Genomic DNA, 14170 nt, shown 5'->3' with positions numbered 1-14170 from the left:
ATGAACAAGGAAAAGAGTGAGACTATGACTCGAGGTTGACTCGAGGGGAGTCGGTGGGATAGGGTAACAGCAAAGATATAGGCAAGGGAGAGATGAGAGATGAGGTCGGTCCGATGCCACCTCACACCGCCTTTATTCTGCCAATGGTTAACTTACCCTACTGTCGGATAATAAATATTCCGTCGACTCCCGCTCCGACTAGCGCCATTAGGCTCGACTACCGTCATCTTTCCATCATCGGTATCCAAACCTTGAGGTTGAGAAACAGGGAATGGACGCATTTCACATCCACGCGGTGGGAAATTTGTTGGATGTTTAAACCCCAGCTACGTAATTCAAACCTTCAAGAAAATGCTATAAAAGGGGGAATATCCCGTGGGGTTTGTTCTATCTTGTATACTCAACCAAACACATAAACTTCGAACCAAATACAAAACATTTAAAGTATTCCCATTTAAGTCAAACCCAAGACCTTCATACCACCAGCAAACATGTCGGACCCCGGACGCAAGGATTTCTCAACCAGTTCGTGGTCAAATTCCATCCCATTACCATGACCCCTTATCTAATAATAGCGGACGGCTGACCATTGTTCTGTGCACGACAGAGGCCAAGGAGGAGATGACCCCCGACTCTTCCAAGTCAACTCAGGATAAAATCAAGGAGACCGCCACTGACACGAAAGATCGCCTTGCTCGGTCAGTTTTCCCATCCCCTGTCTCCTCCCCTAGTTAGTAATAACCCCATTCTAACAATTATTGCAGTGGAATTCAACCCGATGACCAGAAGAGCACCGGCCAGGAGGCCTTCGACAAGACTCAACGCTCCTCCGATAACCAAAAGGGAGGCGCCACTCAGACCATGTAAGAAGAACCGAAATCCATCCAATGTGTTCTGTTTCTAGGCTTCCGCTGACTCGGTCGGTTTATAGTGGTGATAAGGTGAAGGGTGCTCTGGGAATGGATAAATAAACATTCGGCGTCGGTCGATATACCAGAGGGAGGCAAGGATGTTGCTTTTTGAGATGTTTGGCTTTTCACGACCTGTATATGCGCGATGATGATTTATATGCAAAGTAATCCATAGCAAATTGACAACAAATCAACCTTATTAAAAGGATTTTGCCCCGTTCCTCCCTCACGCTTTTTATTTTCATTGTCGGGAAGAGTGTGTAATATTATCATCTATCATTGCGAACCAAATTTTCGAACATCGTATCTCTTTGGCGGACAAGGCTTCGGTAGTCTTTCTCAACTCGTTCAAGTTCCTTCTTCGCTTCTTGGACATTATGTGGTAGTCCATGAAACATTTTCACATTGCCTTCTAGTGTCTTCACTGTTTCCCTCAGTCTAACCACATTCTCTTCCTCAACCATTAGCTCCTCAATTCGTAGCCCTTTATCTCTTCCGATTTTTTCAAAGGTTGAAATCCTATTGTGGTATTCATCAACCTTTGTGCCAAGTAGCTTTGTCCCCCTCACCCAGTCAGCGGTTTGGACTGGTAAATCTGCGGGGGTTTCGTATCTTTCCTCATTTTTAAGTTCTTTCATCTGTGAGTGTAGAGCTCCGAGCTCTTTATCGAGATATGATTGTAACAGTTCAATTTTGCGTACTTGTTCAGCAGCATCGAATTCTTCCCTTGTAAGATCCACAATGCGATGACCCAGGTCGCTGATGGTGGTGGTAAAGGTTCCCAGCAACACAGCCGTTTCAGCGAGTTCATCCAAGAACTTAACACCCTTATCATCAAGGTTCGATTCTATGGTATCGAGAAGTTCTGTTGGAGAATCTGGGTTGGTTTCTTCCTGAGCTAAAAGATTGCGAATCGTTTCTTCTCGTGCGGCATGAAGGAGGGCACCTTCATCGTCTGCCGCATCGTTGGCAGCAGCGAGCGCAAGAAGTGTCTTCAGGGTGTCTTCATTTCGTTCAAAATGAGGTACAGGGTTTGGTGAATATTTTCGGTTGAGCCAGCTGTTGATATATGCCCAGTCCTTTGCTCGTGAGGCAGCTTGCCGTGCTTTGGACGGCGAGATCAGTGGCGTGTCCATTGGTGAATTGGGGTCCATCTCGCCCTCATCGATGAGACGTGAAGCATTCCAGGGCTTAGAATAAATCTATTAGTTCACAGAATATTAATAGGGCCACACGCTGTAGTCCGGAGGTCTAGTTTTTGGACGGAAGTTCCATGGTTTGTTTTCGTTGCTGGAGGGCAGGAATAAATTTAATCCGTGAAATCAAGCACGATTTCGCGAAGGCTAAATAAAGGTTGAACAGACCATAGTCGGGACTGGCAGCAGCAATTTTCAATCGATTGCGAAGATATGTCGAATTATTTTTCGAGTCCTCTGGGGTCAACAAGCCCCTCATCTAATGGTGCAGGGCAATCCCCTCTCTCACCACCCGGAGTTGCTGCTCCTCGTTCCACCGCACTCTCCAACAAACTAAATAGTGTCCTTTCCGCATCTTATGCGGACTCGGACATCCGGGGCGCCCTTGAAATCTTAGACGATAGGGGAATTCAAAACACCCCAGAGACGAGGAGGCAGTTGAAACTTGATGTCCAAAAGGAAGTTATTGACAGCAATGGCAAGATTGTGCAGGATTTTAGCAAAGTTGCGGAGGTAAACGAAGCGAAGATCTCCTCCTCTATACAAGTGGTTATGTGCTAACCGTAGTTTCATGTAGCAACTCAAAAGAATCGGGACCGTTATTTCAAGTCTTAACAATGCATGCGAGGAGATGCGCAGGCACATAGTCTTAGCATCACAAGAAACAGCGCCCGTTCTAGAGGAGGCTACGATATTGATGAGCCAGCGACGAGAAGTTGAAACAAAGCAGAAACTTCTAGATGCATTCAATAAACATTTTATCATGTCTGAAAACGAACTTGCATCCCTTACGTCGACCGCGGAACCTGTTAATGACCATTTTTTCCACGCTCTTGCACGTATGAAGCAAATACACAAGGATTGCGAAGTATTACTAGGAAGCGAAAACCAGCGGCTGGGACTGGAAATAATGGAACAAAGCTCAAAAAACCTGAATGCTGCATTTCAGAAACTCTACAAGTGGATACAAATGGAGTTCAAGTCCCTGAATCTTGAAGATCCCCAAATCAGTAGCGCGATTCGCCGCGCACTTCGAGTCCTAGCTGAAAGACCCAGCCTTTTCCACAATTGTCTCGACTATTTTGCTGAGGCAAGAGAGTATATCCTTTCCGATTCTTTCCATACCGCCCTCACAGATGTTCCCTCTGGCCAGGAGAGTGACATGGCGGCCAAACCAATTGAGTTCTCTGCGCATGACCCTCTACGCTATGTAGGGGATATGCTCGCATGGGTTCATTCAGCTGCAGTATCCGAACGAGAGGCTCTGGAAGCTCTCTTTATAACAGATGAGGGAGAAATTGCGAAGGGAATTCAAGCTGGAGTCGCCAGCGAGCCGTGGTCTCAGGTTGACGAAGGGGAAGTGGTGTTCGACGGCCGAAAGGCGCTGAACGACCTCGTCACCCGGGATTTGAATGGGGTTGCACGTTCTTTACGCCAGAGGGTTGAGCTAGTTCTTCAGGGTCACGAGGACGCCGTTACACTATACAAAATCATTGGCCTTCTGGCATTTTACGAAAATACTTTTTCTAAGCTTGTCGGACGAGAATCAGACTTAGTGACCTCGATCGCGTCCTTGCAGGAGTTTGCATTCAACCACTTTCAAGTCCTGATGCAGGATCAAGTTGCCGCCGTTTCAGCCGAGCCTGAAAATCTCACGCCTCCCGCAGACCTTAGCACGCCTCAATTCCTCACCGACGCACTAGACAACCTTACCTCTTTGATGAAAGCATATGACTCGTCCTTCGCAAACGAACATACGAAGGATTCATCTAGCGAAAATAAATTCACTCCAATTGTCCGGACGGCCTTGGACCCGTTTCTGGAACTAGCCAAGACGTCATCAAATACCCTATCCAACCCAACATCACGAGCCGCTTTCCAAGTCAACTACCTTCTCTCCACCCGAGATGTCATATCCCCCTATCAATTCGTCTGTGTCACACATCTGCCTCCACTCACCAATACCTTGACAACCCTAAGAACTCACCTCCTCGAAATCCAACATGACTTCCTCCTCAAAGCATCCGGTCTACACGTGCTTCTTACCGCGCTAAAACCATTCACATCATCACCACTCCTAGCAACCCTGCCTCCCAATTCCCCTCCTTCCTCCCCAGCTATAACTACTGTAGAACGGACGCCTCCTAGCTCCCTTCCAGACCTCGCAACGATCTCCTCTTTACCTGAATTTCAATCGGCGACCCTCTCGTCAATTAGTCAACAACTCGATGATTTCCTACCTTCTGCACTGGTGGACGCAACAGAGAACCTCAAAGCCATCCATAGTCCTACTCTTGTGAAGAGCGTGACGGAGGAAGCCGCCGAAGCCTTCTGTATTGATTTTGAGTTTGTGGAAGGCATGATATTGGGCGCGGATGAGGCGCGAGGGAAGTCTGCCGTTGGTGAAGATGGTGACGATGCGGAAGCGGAGGAAGAGGAAATAGACGTGGAAGAGTCACATGTAGATAATTGGAGACTGCGCTCCTTGTTCCCCAGGACGACTGGGGAAATTAGAGTACTATTAAGTTAGGCTTTGCTGGACACATAGGGGCTTGTTCTCGATGCCCGCATATGTACAGTTAATTTACTACGAGGAATATTATAAGTATATCGGCTTGATATCTTTTGCATATAGTCTTCTCCCCCTCGTAGTTTCCCGGATAATTAGACAGACGTGTAACTATGCTCAGCAGATCCTGCAGAAGGCATCAATTTCCTAGCACGCATTTGATCAGGTATCTTTGATTAGATTCTATAATCGCCTATGATATCCTGGTGTGGCTGAGTGCACATATCGTTCCATCCCAAGATAAGAAAGAAAAAGAGACAAAAAGCAAAAACTCAAGAACTAGTCCAAATCTCATAAGGGTCATGATCCATTTCGCTCACGCTGACAGTAAAGTTTGAATCACTCAGCCAATCCCTTATGTCTCTCTCACCATCGCTTCCCGCCAACGCAGCCGCCTCCTGGGCGCGCACCGCATCCCATTCACCCCGCAGCGCCTCCTCCAGCTTCCCCCGCATGACCGCGCTCAGATACCCGCGCTCAGAATCAGAATGGAAGAGCGACACCACAGCAGCCCCATTCTCAATCGCGGCCAGGGCATCGTGATGGCTCATCTCGCCCGTAACCAGCACGTCCGCGACGGGTTTCCCGTTCTTCATCAGGATCGAGGAGCCGGAGCCGGCACATGTGGCAATGGTGCGGATGTCGGGCATTTCTAGTATTCCTTTGCCCTGTGGCAGAGCAATGGGGATGCCGTCGGGTTTATCCAGGTTGGCCATGAGATTCGCGATAACCAATTTTAAGGGGCCGGGCTGCTTCAGGGTAGCTATGCGGCCCATGCCGGCGGCTTCGAATCCGGGAGGTGGGTTTTGTTCCGGGTAAATGACGGAGCGGTTGTGGGGGGCGAATGTGCCTCTAGGGCTGGACTTGGGTTGGAGGGCGACGTCCAAGAGCCAATCTGCCATTCCGCCGGGGGCGGCATCAACGGCTGTGTGTGGGCTGTAGACGCTGATACCGTTTTGGGCAAGACGGAGGAGCGAGTCTTGTTGCGGATCGTTTAACGTAAGGGACTTGAGGCCGCGGAAAATTATTGGATCTATCCATTTTTGAAGAGTCCGGAGGTTTTGCTAATCAGCCGAGACTTGCGAGATAGATGGGGCGGGTGGGTTGGATGCTGGGACATTTGTCAAAACTGCCTCACGTACGGTATGCAATAATGATAGAATCCCCACGCTCAATTGCTTCATTAGCCACAGCCTTCGTCAGATCAATAGTCAATAGGACTGAATTCTTTTGTCGCCTTGTAAAACTAAATGGGGATTCCAGAAGCACTACAAGCAAGTCAATGTTAGCCGATGCTGACATTGAGTTTCAATCGGAGTTCAAAAAATCAACTCACGGCCGGTATTATCAAACGATTTATCTGCTAGGCATTCAGGGTATCTTCCATGACAGCAAGGTGTTTAGTTAACAGAGCAAATAGAATATTGAAGCAGCCCATCACTGCCATCGATGAGGGTTGAGTTAGCTTACAGTTTCCTCATTGAGTCCACGACTGCTCTGGTGAAAGGAGAACACGAAGTTGAATTGGAACTAGTCATGGTTGAAAAGCGCCTCAGAGCAGACTGGATCATTGGCCTGAGATGCGGCACTGGGGTATTTTAAGAGATGGAAGAGTTTGATGTTATAATTGATGATGAATTGTTTGTTCAATCTCTACATGAATATTTATAGTTCATGTAACCGCAAGATATTATAAACTACTCGTGCCGCTGCTTCCTCACTCACCTCTAGTGAGTGCACCACATCAAAATGATAAAAACACTGAAATGATAAAAATCTTGTAAATTCATAATCTTAATCTTCATTAATTAATTAATAACCACCACAATGTTGAATAAAGATGAAAATATTGAAGAGTGTATTCAGCAAGTCATCACTGTCTATTGAAAAAATTCAAAATTCAAAATACTATCTCTTTCATGAGAATTTAATGTTCTCTATCAATGTCTCTGAGTGCATATCAATTAGACTGGCCAGCAGAACCATGAATTTCACATTTGGTCCCATTTGGTCTGATCTTATACATTTCTTAGCATGAGTCTTATCAGAATCAAGTCTTAAAAAAATCTGAAAATAAATCATTTCTGAGAGAAATGATGTGAAAAATGACTAGATTTAATTGAAGAATAGTGAAATGAAAGTAATTTCTCAGAATAAACTATAAAAGATAATTATTCTTTTAAAATCAGAATAAGACTGAGACTGAAGATTAAAATTAATCTTATTCAGTTTATTCAGTGATTATTTATATAATCAGAATTTAATAATAATTATTAATAACACTTATAAAATAATTAAATATATTCTTATATAAGTTTATTCTTTACTTTTTTATAAAAACTATACTTCTTTGATATACTATAATCAGAGATATTAAACTATCTAATAATTTTATATTTTATAATTATAAGTTTCTTAATTATTTCTTCTTATAATTGTCTTTAATAATAATAATAAATATCTTAGCTTAAGTTAAACTTTCACTTTATTCTTATCTCTATTAATGAAATTATTAGAATATTATATATTATCAGTATAATAGTTAAATATATACTTTTAATAATTTTTTATAACTTTAAAATTGATTTAATATATAAATTTATCAGATTATCTTGAAAATAGTAGTTAAATTTAATTTTATAAGTATATAGTTTTATCTGATTTTTAATTATAATTAATATATATAAGTTCTGTTTCAAAGTTAGTATTATAGTTTTATATAATATAAAGTATTATCAAAGATTATTATTTATTAGAGAATTATACTTCACTATTTTTATATCTCTAATATCTGCTTATTTAAATTTCTGATAGTTGATATTATAGTAGTCTTAGATTAATTTAATATATAAGTTTTATTTCTTCTTTATTTAATCTTAAGAAGTGTAAATATTAATTTAATAGAAGAAATCTAGTAGAACTACTATAATATAGTACTCTGTAAAAGATTATTCAGTTTTACTATAGTAATATACTAGTTTATTTCTTATAATAATAATAGTCTGTATTATAGTATTATCTCAGACTGAATTTCTTTTTAAATAATTTAACTACTTTTTAAAATAAGTAAATAAACTGTTATACACTTATTAGACTGACTGTAATATTAATATATAAGTAATTAAAACTGTCTTTATTATCTTATAAAACTGAAATAGTAAATTTATTATATATTTTAACTAAGTTTACTTTATATTAAAAAGTTTTAATATCTAAATCTTTTCTTAATTAAAGTATTAAACTCAATAATTAATTATCTGATATAATTAAAGAGTTTAAATAATTATTTTATATATTAAACTTTATTATATTTTAATATTCTGTATTATATTCAGTGATGTAATTAATTAATTTATTTATTAAATATTATAAAATTATTATTATTATTTAGAGATGATATAAATTATATTAATAATACTTTAAATTTATAATATTTAAAATATTAATCAATCTATTCAAAATTAACAGTAGTATTATTAAAAAGTATTATTAAAAAATATTATCTTTTATAAAGTAAATATAAAAGTTACTTAAGTAATGACTTTTATCTTATTCTTATCTTAAGAATCAGTTATCTTATTATTCTTTATCTTAATATTAAGATTCTTTATCAGTGTTTATATTATAAGTTAAATTATATAAGTAATACAGAGAATATAATCTTATTTATTATTTTAAAAATACAAAGTCAATTTTTACTTCAAGATCTTTATTATAGTATAGTTATTTACAGTATTATTAGTTATAATTATAAGAAGACTGAGATTAATATCTTAATAGTTATTTTTAATAATAGTTATTAATATCTCTGTTATATAATTCTCAGTATAACTACTGATCAATGATTCAAATTTAATTAATATCTCTTAATAAGTTCAGTTCTCATCAATATAATAACATGTAACTCTTATAAATATAAGATTATTTATACTAGTTTATATATTTACTGTGAGAGATACTTTTTAATGATTCTTTAACTCTGATTCTAGATATTGTATATTAACTTTATAGTATATCTTGAGATTGAACTGAAGACAGAATCAATGTAAAATATAAAGATGTAAATTAAGTATTTAAAGAAGTATTCAGAATTCAGAGTTTTCAATTATTATTATTATTATTCTTTAATTATAGATGTATATAGTCAGAGACTATGACATCTATCTGAGAACTTTTAGTTCTCAGGGTTTTTCCTATATCTATAAAGTCAACTATTATACATTTATCAATTTAAAATATATAAAATCAGAAAATTTCAGCTCAGAATATAAAAACTGTTTATAAATTACAGTATTTTAACATCTTCTAATACTTTGAAATCATTTGATAATATCATGACAAAAGAAAAGAGAATATAGTCTTAAAGATAGACACATTAAATAAATAGATAGAAAAGAACAGAAAAGAAAAAGTAAAGTAAACAGAGACTATAATAGAATAAAATTATTAAAAGATAGTATAAAGCTGTTTTAACAGACTATATGATATATCTAATCAATTCTCATCACTTCATATTTAGATATTTCTGAATTCAGTTATTTTCTTGTGACTGCTTAAGTTTCTGATAGAAAGTTTATTAAGTATTTAATTCCTGTCTCAGTTGAGAATAAGAATCTCATATTTAATTAATTTAAATCATACTTATTCTTTAATCTGACTCTGAGACTATTGTATAATATATAATGCATTATAATATACTCAGAATTTTCATTTATATTGCAGAATGAGCATTCTGTTGAATTAAATCTATCATCAAATCTTTGTATATAGAATTTGAAATAACCATATTCTAGTTTCAGCTGAATTATAGAGAAGAATATTTTCTTTTTACATTTAATTAAACAAGATTTTTACTTAGATTTTATCTTAAATCTTGAATAATGTATACTCTTCTTTTATTTGTCAGGTCACGTGATCTGACTTACTAATTCTTTCATTATATAATTTTTCACAAGCTAACAATCTTTCAATCATACAAGCTTTACATCTTTCACAGGTTATGAGACCTGTTTTGTGCAAAATCACTGCTAATTCAGAATTTCTTGTTAATATAATTATTATTTAACTACTGTTTTATTTAATACACTTATCAGGTGTTAAAATCATCTTATTCTATCAGTATTGATACATTTAAGATCTTGTTAATCAATAATACTACTGCTCACTTAAAAAAGAAGCTTGCAGAAAATGCATCACATTTGTAAAAAAGTAAGAAAAAGAGAATAATATTAATAAGAATTCAATTTTATTATTATTATTCTTCAATTATAGATGTATGCAGTCAGAGACTATGACATCTACCTGAGAACTTTAGTTCTCAGGGTTTTTTCTATGTCTGTAAAGTTAACTATTGTACATTCATCAATTTCAGATATGCAAAATCAGAAAATTCCAGCTCAGAATACAAAAACTGTTTACAAATTGCAGTGTTTTAACATCTTTTGATACTTTGAAACCATTTGACAATATCATGACAAAAGAAAAGAGAGAAAGAACACAGTCTCAAAGATAGACACATTAAATAGATAGATAGAAAGAAATTGAAAGAAAAAGATACAGAAAAAGATAAAGTAAAGAGAGACTATAACAAAATAAATTATTAAAAGAGAGTGTATAGCTGTTTTAACAGACTATATCTGATTGATTTCCTTCTCTTCATATTCAGATAACTCTGAATTTAGTCATTTTCTTATAGCTGCTTAAGTTTCTGATAGAAAGTCTATTAAGTATTTAATTCCTATCTCAGTTGAGAATAAGAATCTCATATTTAATTAATTTAGATTATACTTCTCTTTCAATCTGGCTCTGAGACTATTGTATAATGCACAGTGCATTATAATATACTCAGAATTCTCATTTATATTGCAGAATGAGCATTCTATTGAGTCAAATCTATCATCAAATCTTTGTATATAAGATTTGAAATAGCCATGTCCTAGTTTCAGCTGTATTATAGATGAGAATATTTTCTTTTTACATTTAATTAAACAAGATTTTCACTTGGGTTTTGTTTCAAATCTTGAATAATGTATACTTTTCTTTTGTTTCTATCAGCTTTCATTTTACTTGTCTAAACAAGATTCTTTTATTTTTCTCTTTATAAAAGATCAGAACACAATTTTTTGAATAGATCTGCTTAATTCTGCACTCTTTTTTGCAGCTGAATCAGCCAATTCATTGCCATGAATATTCATATAAGCAGGAACTCAGTGCAGATGAATTCTCAGCTTTGATATTCTTCTCTTTTGAATTTTTAAAACAGAGTTTAAGATCAGTTCAAGATTCATTTGATCATTATAAATCTGACTATTTCTAAGTCTTTTTAAAGCAGCTTGACTATCAGAGAATATTCATGTCTCTTTCAAACAATTTCCTCTTTTATAAGATTTTATTTCAATGAGTTTGAAAGCTTTCACTATTATAAATAGTTCAGCATCAAAGACTTCACATTCAGAGTCTAGATTTCAGAAATCTGAGATAAAATTAATATTATCTTCAGTAAAAGCAATGTCTGCATCTAATCTATTCAAGTTCTCATTTTTTGAGTCATCTGAATAAATCAGAATAGAGTCTTTTACATTGATTGTAGAAATTCTCTTCAAATGCTGTTCATATTCTTTCTCTTTTGATAGTTCACTTATTTATAAGTCTATAAGAGATTCAAGCTTTTTTCTTCAGAGAGATAACTTCTCATGATCAACTTTTTCAACATTTAAAGAAGAAAATTGATTTTTGATCAGAGAGCATAGTCTGTACAGTTGAGAAGACATTTTCTTTGAAGAATTATTTTCATTTCAATCAAGAAATCTATTCCAATTCAGTTCATTTTCAGAGTTAATTGATGAAAATGAAGAAGAGACTCTTTCTCTGATTATATGATTTAAGCTCATCTTCACAACTCTCAGAGCATAGTTCATACAGGCCTTTTCAAATCTAATAGCAGAAGAAGGAATTGAAGCTTCAATTTTCATTACTTTAATAGGAGATGATTTGAATGCTCTCAGAATTCTTCTCAAGACTCTGTTTTGCAGACTTTGAAAGAGTTCAGTGAAATTCCCTTGATTATTCCATCAAACTTGAACTTCATAATCAGCTACTGATGTAATACAGGCTATATATAACTGTCTCATAGCCTGAAAGAATAGACCTCTCTCTGTATTTGATAGTCTGATTATGTTATTCAATAGTCTTTCTGCCTTGACAGTTCTTTGTTGAATGTGATATTTAAAATTCAACTTAGAGTTTAATCATACTCCTAATCATTTGACATTTACACTGAGTTTAATCTCTCTATTTAAAAGAGTTAGAGATAGTTCTTTCTCATTGAATCTAGAAAAGAAATGAATTAACTCAGTTTTATTCATATTAAATTGAATTTGATTGATATCTGCTCTAACAAAGATTTTCTTTGCAGCTTCTTCAATTACTTTCAAATTCTCTTTGATAGTTTTTGAGCTGTAGACTAGACCAATATCATTCACATAACTCAGAGATTGCACTATTCTCATATTTCTATTTTTGAATAGATATGCAGTGTATATTGTAAATAAAATAAGTGAGATTGAAGATCTCTGTGATACTTCTATTTTTATCTCAGTCTTGTCTTGTTTCATTCCATCAAAGAAGAGTTGTATAATTCTTTTAGATATAAAACAGTTAACTCATTTTATTAGAGAAAGTGGCAGTTTTAATATCTTCAATGTCTGAATTAACTTTGACTTTGAAACATGATCAAATGCTTCTTTTATATCAATAAAAACTGCAGTTGAGACCAGACCCTCATGCTTTGCTATTTGAATATTATGAACAACTGAGAGAACAGTATCAATTGCAGAACACTGTTTTCTATCTCTCATTTATTCACTGAATAAAAGAGAATCATCTATAGAGCTTATAAAAGATAGTCAAGTAGCTATTATCTTTTCTAAAATCTTTTCTAGGCAGTTCAATAGAGATATTACTCTATATAACTTAGAAATTGAAGTTTTTCTATTAGGTTTTGCAAGAATCACTCCAGTGGCTTCTCTTCAGTATTCAGAATGATATCCATTTTTCAAGAGATTAAAAAAGAGCTCAAAATATTCATTCTTTAAATAGAAATATGTATTTTGAATAATCAAGTGATTAATTGAATCAGGACCTGCAGCAGTTTTAACAGAACTTGAGAAGATAGCTGACTCTAATTCATCTTGTGTAAGATCAGGTCATTTTCAGTCATTTTCATCAATGTAGTTGAGAAGTGATATATTCTCTTCCTCTGAATCTGAATCTGAATCTGGTGAGTTCTGAAAGAGAATTCTTATAAAAGCTTGACATTTTTTCTCAAAAGAGTTTGCTGTATATAATTCATTCTGAAACTCATATTCTAGAGCTGGAAGTTTTGCTACACTTCTTATTTTAGTATAGTTAAAAGCTTTAAAAACTTCCTTCTCTTGTGCTTCTTCAAGAAATTTATTCCAGCAGTCTGTTTTAGCTCTTTTAATATCTGAAAAATATTCATTTCTGACAGCTTTGAACTCTTCATCAGATATTACATCATTCTTTCAATCTCTTCTAGCAGTAGCTAATTCTTTTCTTTTAGATGAGATATTCTCATTTCATCAAGATTTTGAATACTCAGAAGATTTTCTTTTTGAAATATTATCTCTAACACTTGTTAGAATAATAGATGTAATAAGCTTCACTCTATTCTCAAGCATTTCATTTGAGATATCTTGACCAGAATTTCAATATAGCTCATTCTGTCTTTCAGATTTTAACAGTTTTATACTCTCTTCAACTGCTTTTCAATCAGCTTTTTCAAAGTTATACTGATTAGAGAGAAGAGGATTTTCACTCATTTGTTTTTCACTCAGTTCAATATTAAATTGAATAATCTCATGACCTGATTCTGATGTCTCATTTAAATCAATAAACCAGTTTACAAGTCTTCTTTTCATTAGATTTTGTGATATGAATGTTAGATCTATAATAGACTTCTGTTTCATGTCTTTTCTAAAGAATGTTTGTTGATCAGACTTATTAACCAAATCTATTGAATGCTCAAAGATTCATTTAATCAGATTATCAGCTCTCACTGCTCTCTTGCATTCTGAATTCTATCAGAGATGATGTGCATTGAAATCTCCTGCAATTATAGAGTTTCTTGATAAAGTTATGTTCAGAAATTCTCTATCAATTGTTCAGATATTGTTATTTTTCTTCAATGACTTTTCATTATAGATATTTATGAGCTGTATAGTATCAAACTCATTTTCTTTATCTATAATATCACCCACCAGAATATCAGGGTCAGACATGATATCAAATCTTAGATTAAATTGATATCTTGATCTCTTTCTTTCATAGATCACTACTCTTGACTTTATCTCAGACTTTTGAGGTAAAAAGCAGTAGTAGCTTGAATGAGAAATGACATATTTTTGCTCAGCATCAAAATTCAGCTTCTGGAAGCAGTATAAAATCAACTTTTTTATTCAAATGCAATTTGAAGA

At 35.1% G+C, this 14170-nt stretch overlaps 4 protein-coding genes across 4 annotated transcripts; 2 read left to right on the top strand and 2 right to left on the bottom strand.

Annotated features, from left to right (window-relative positions):
* Nucleotides 1-107: 107 nt before the first annotated feature.
* BDCG_08348 (uncharacterized protein) lies at nt 108-2721 on the bottom strand. The gene has a single exon (XM_045424127.1). The coding sequence runs from the start codon at nt 2063-2065 to the stop codon at nt 1181-1183; it is 885 nt and encodes a 294-aa protein (XP_045272908.1). The 5' UTR covers nt 2066-2721; the 3' UTR covers nt 108-1180.
* BDCG_08349 (chaperone/heat shock protein) lies at nt 223-1903 on the top strand. Its single transcript, XM_045424128.1, has 4 exons — nt 223-525; nt 608-698; nt 765-863; nt 932-1903. Exons 1-4 carry the CDS (start codon nt 492-494, stop codon nt 969-971), a joined length of 264 nt encoding a protein of 87 aa, XP_045272909.1. The 5' UTR covers nt 223-491; the 3' UTR covers nt 972-1903.
* On the top strand, nt 2238-6453 carry BDCG_08347 (oligomeric Golgi complex subunit 6). Its single transcript, XM_045424126.1, has 2 exons — nt 2238-2620; nt 2685-6453. Exons 1-2 carry the CDS (start codon nt 2321-2323, stop codon nt 4635-4637), a joined length of 2253 nt encoding a protein of 750 aa, XP_045272907.1. The 5' UTR covers nt 2238-2320; the 3' UTR covers nt 4638-6453.
* BDCG_08346 (NGG1 interacting factor Nif3) lies at nt 4480-6607 on the bottom strand. The gene is made up of 4 exons (XM_045424125.1): nt 6147-6607; nt 6013-6056; nt 5819-5944; nt 4480-5709 (listed from the first exon to the last, which is right to left on the bottom strand). Exons 1-4 carry the CDS (start codon nt 6245-6247, stop codon nt 4949-4951), a joined length of 1032 nt encoding a protein of 343 aa, XP_045272906.1. The 5' UTR covers nt 6248-6607; the 3' UTR covers nt 4480-4948.
* Nucleotides 6608-14170: the final 7563 nt, after the last annotated feature.

The sequence above is a fragment of the Blastomyces dermatitidis genome, assembly GCF_000003525.1.
Source record: "Blastomyces dermatitidis ER-3 genomic scaffold supercont1.11, whole genome shotgun sequence".
In the NCBI taxonomy this organism is placed as follows: domain Eukaryota; kingdom Fungi; phylum Ascomycota; class Eurotiomycetes; order Onygenales; family Ajellomycetaceae; genus Blastomyces; species Blastomyces dermatitidis.
The sequence above is the reverse complement of the archived record's forward strand: the minus strand, read 5'-3'. Positions and strand labels throughout refer to the sequence as shown.

Coding starts and splice junctions, on each gene's coding strand:
- BDCG_08349 (XM_045424128.1), top strand. CDS start 492: ATGTCGGACCCCGGACGCAAGGATTTCTCAACCA. Junction 526..607: donor ACGCAAGGATTTCTCAACCA/GTTCGTGGTCAA, acceptor TGTGCACGACAG/AGGCCAAGGAGGAGATGACC. Junction 864..931: donor GGAGGCGCCACTCAGACCAT/GTAAGAAGAACC, acceptor GTCGGTTTATAG/TGGTGATAAGGTGAAGGGTG.
- BDCG_08348 (XM_045424127.1), bottom strand. CDS start 2,065: ATGGACCCCAATTCACCAATGGACACGCCACTGATCTCGCCGTCCAAA.
- BDCG_08347 (XM_045424126.1), top strand. CDS start 2,321: ATGTCGAATTATTTTTCGAGTCCTCTGGGGTCAACAAGCCCCTCATCT. Junction 2,621..2,684: donor ATTTTAGCAAAGTTGCGGAG/GTAAACGAAGCG, acceptor AGTTTCATGTAG/CAACTCAAAAGAATCGGGAC.
- BDCG_08346 (XM_045424125.1), bottom strand. CDS start 6,247: ATGATCCAGTCTGCTCTGAGGCGCTTTTCAACCATGACTAGTTCCAAT. Junction 6,057..6,146: donor GTGGACTCAATGAGGAAACT/GTAAGCTAACTC, acceptor CTGTCATGGAAG/ATACCCTGAATGCCTAGCAG. Junction 5,945..6,012: donor ATCGTTTGATAATACCGGCC/GTGAGTTGATTT, acceptor ACTTGCTTGTAG/TGCTTCTGGAATCCCCATTT.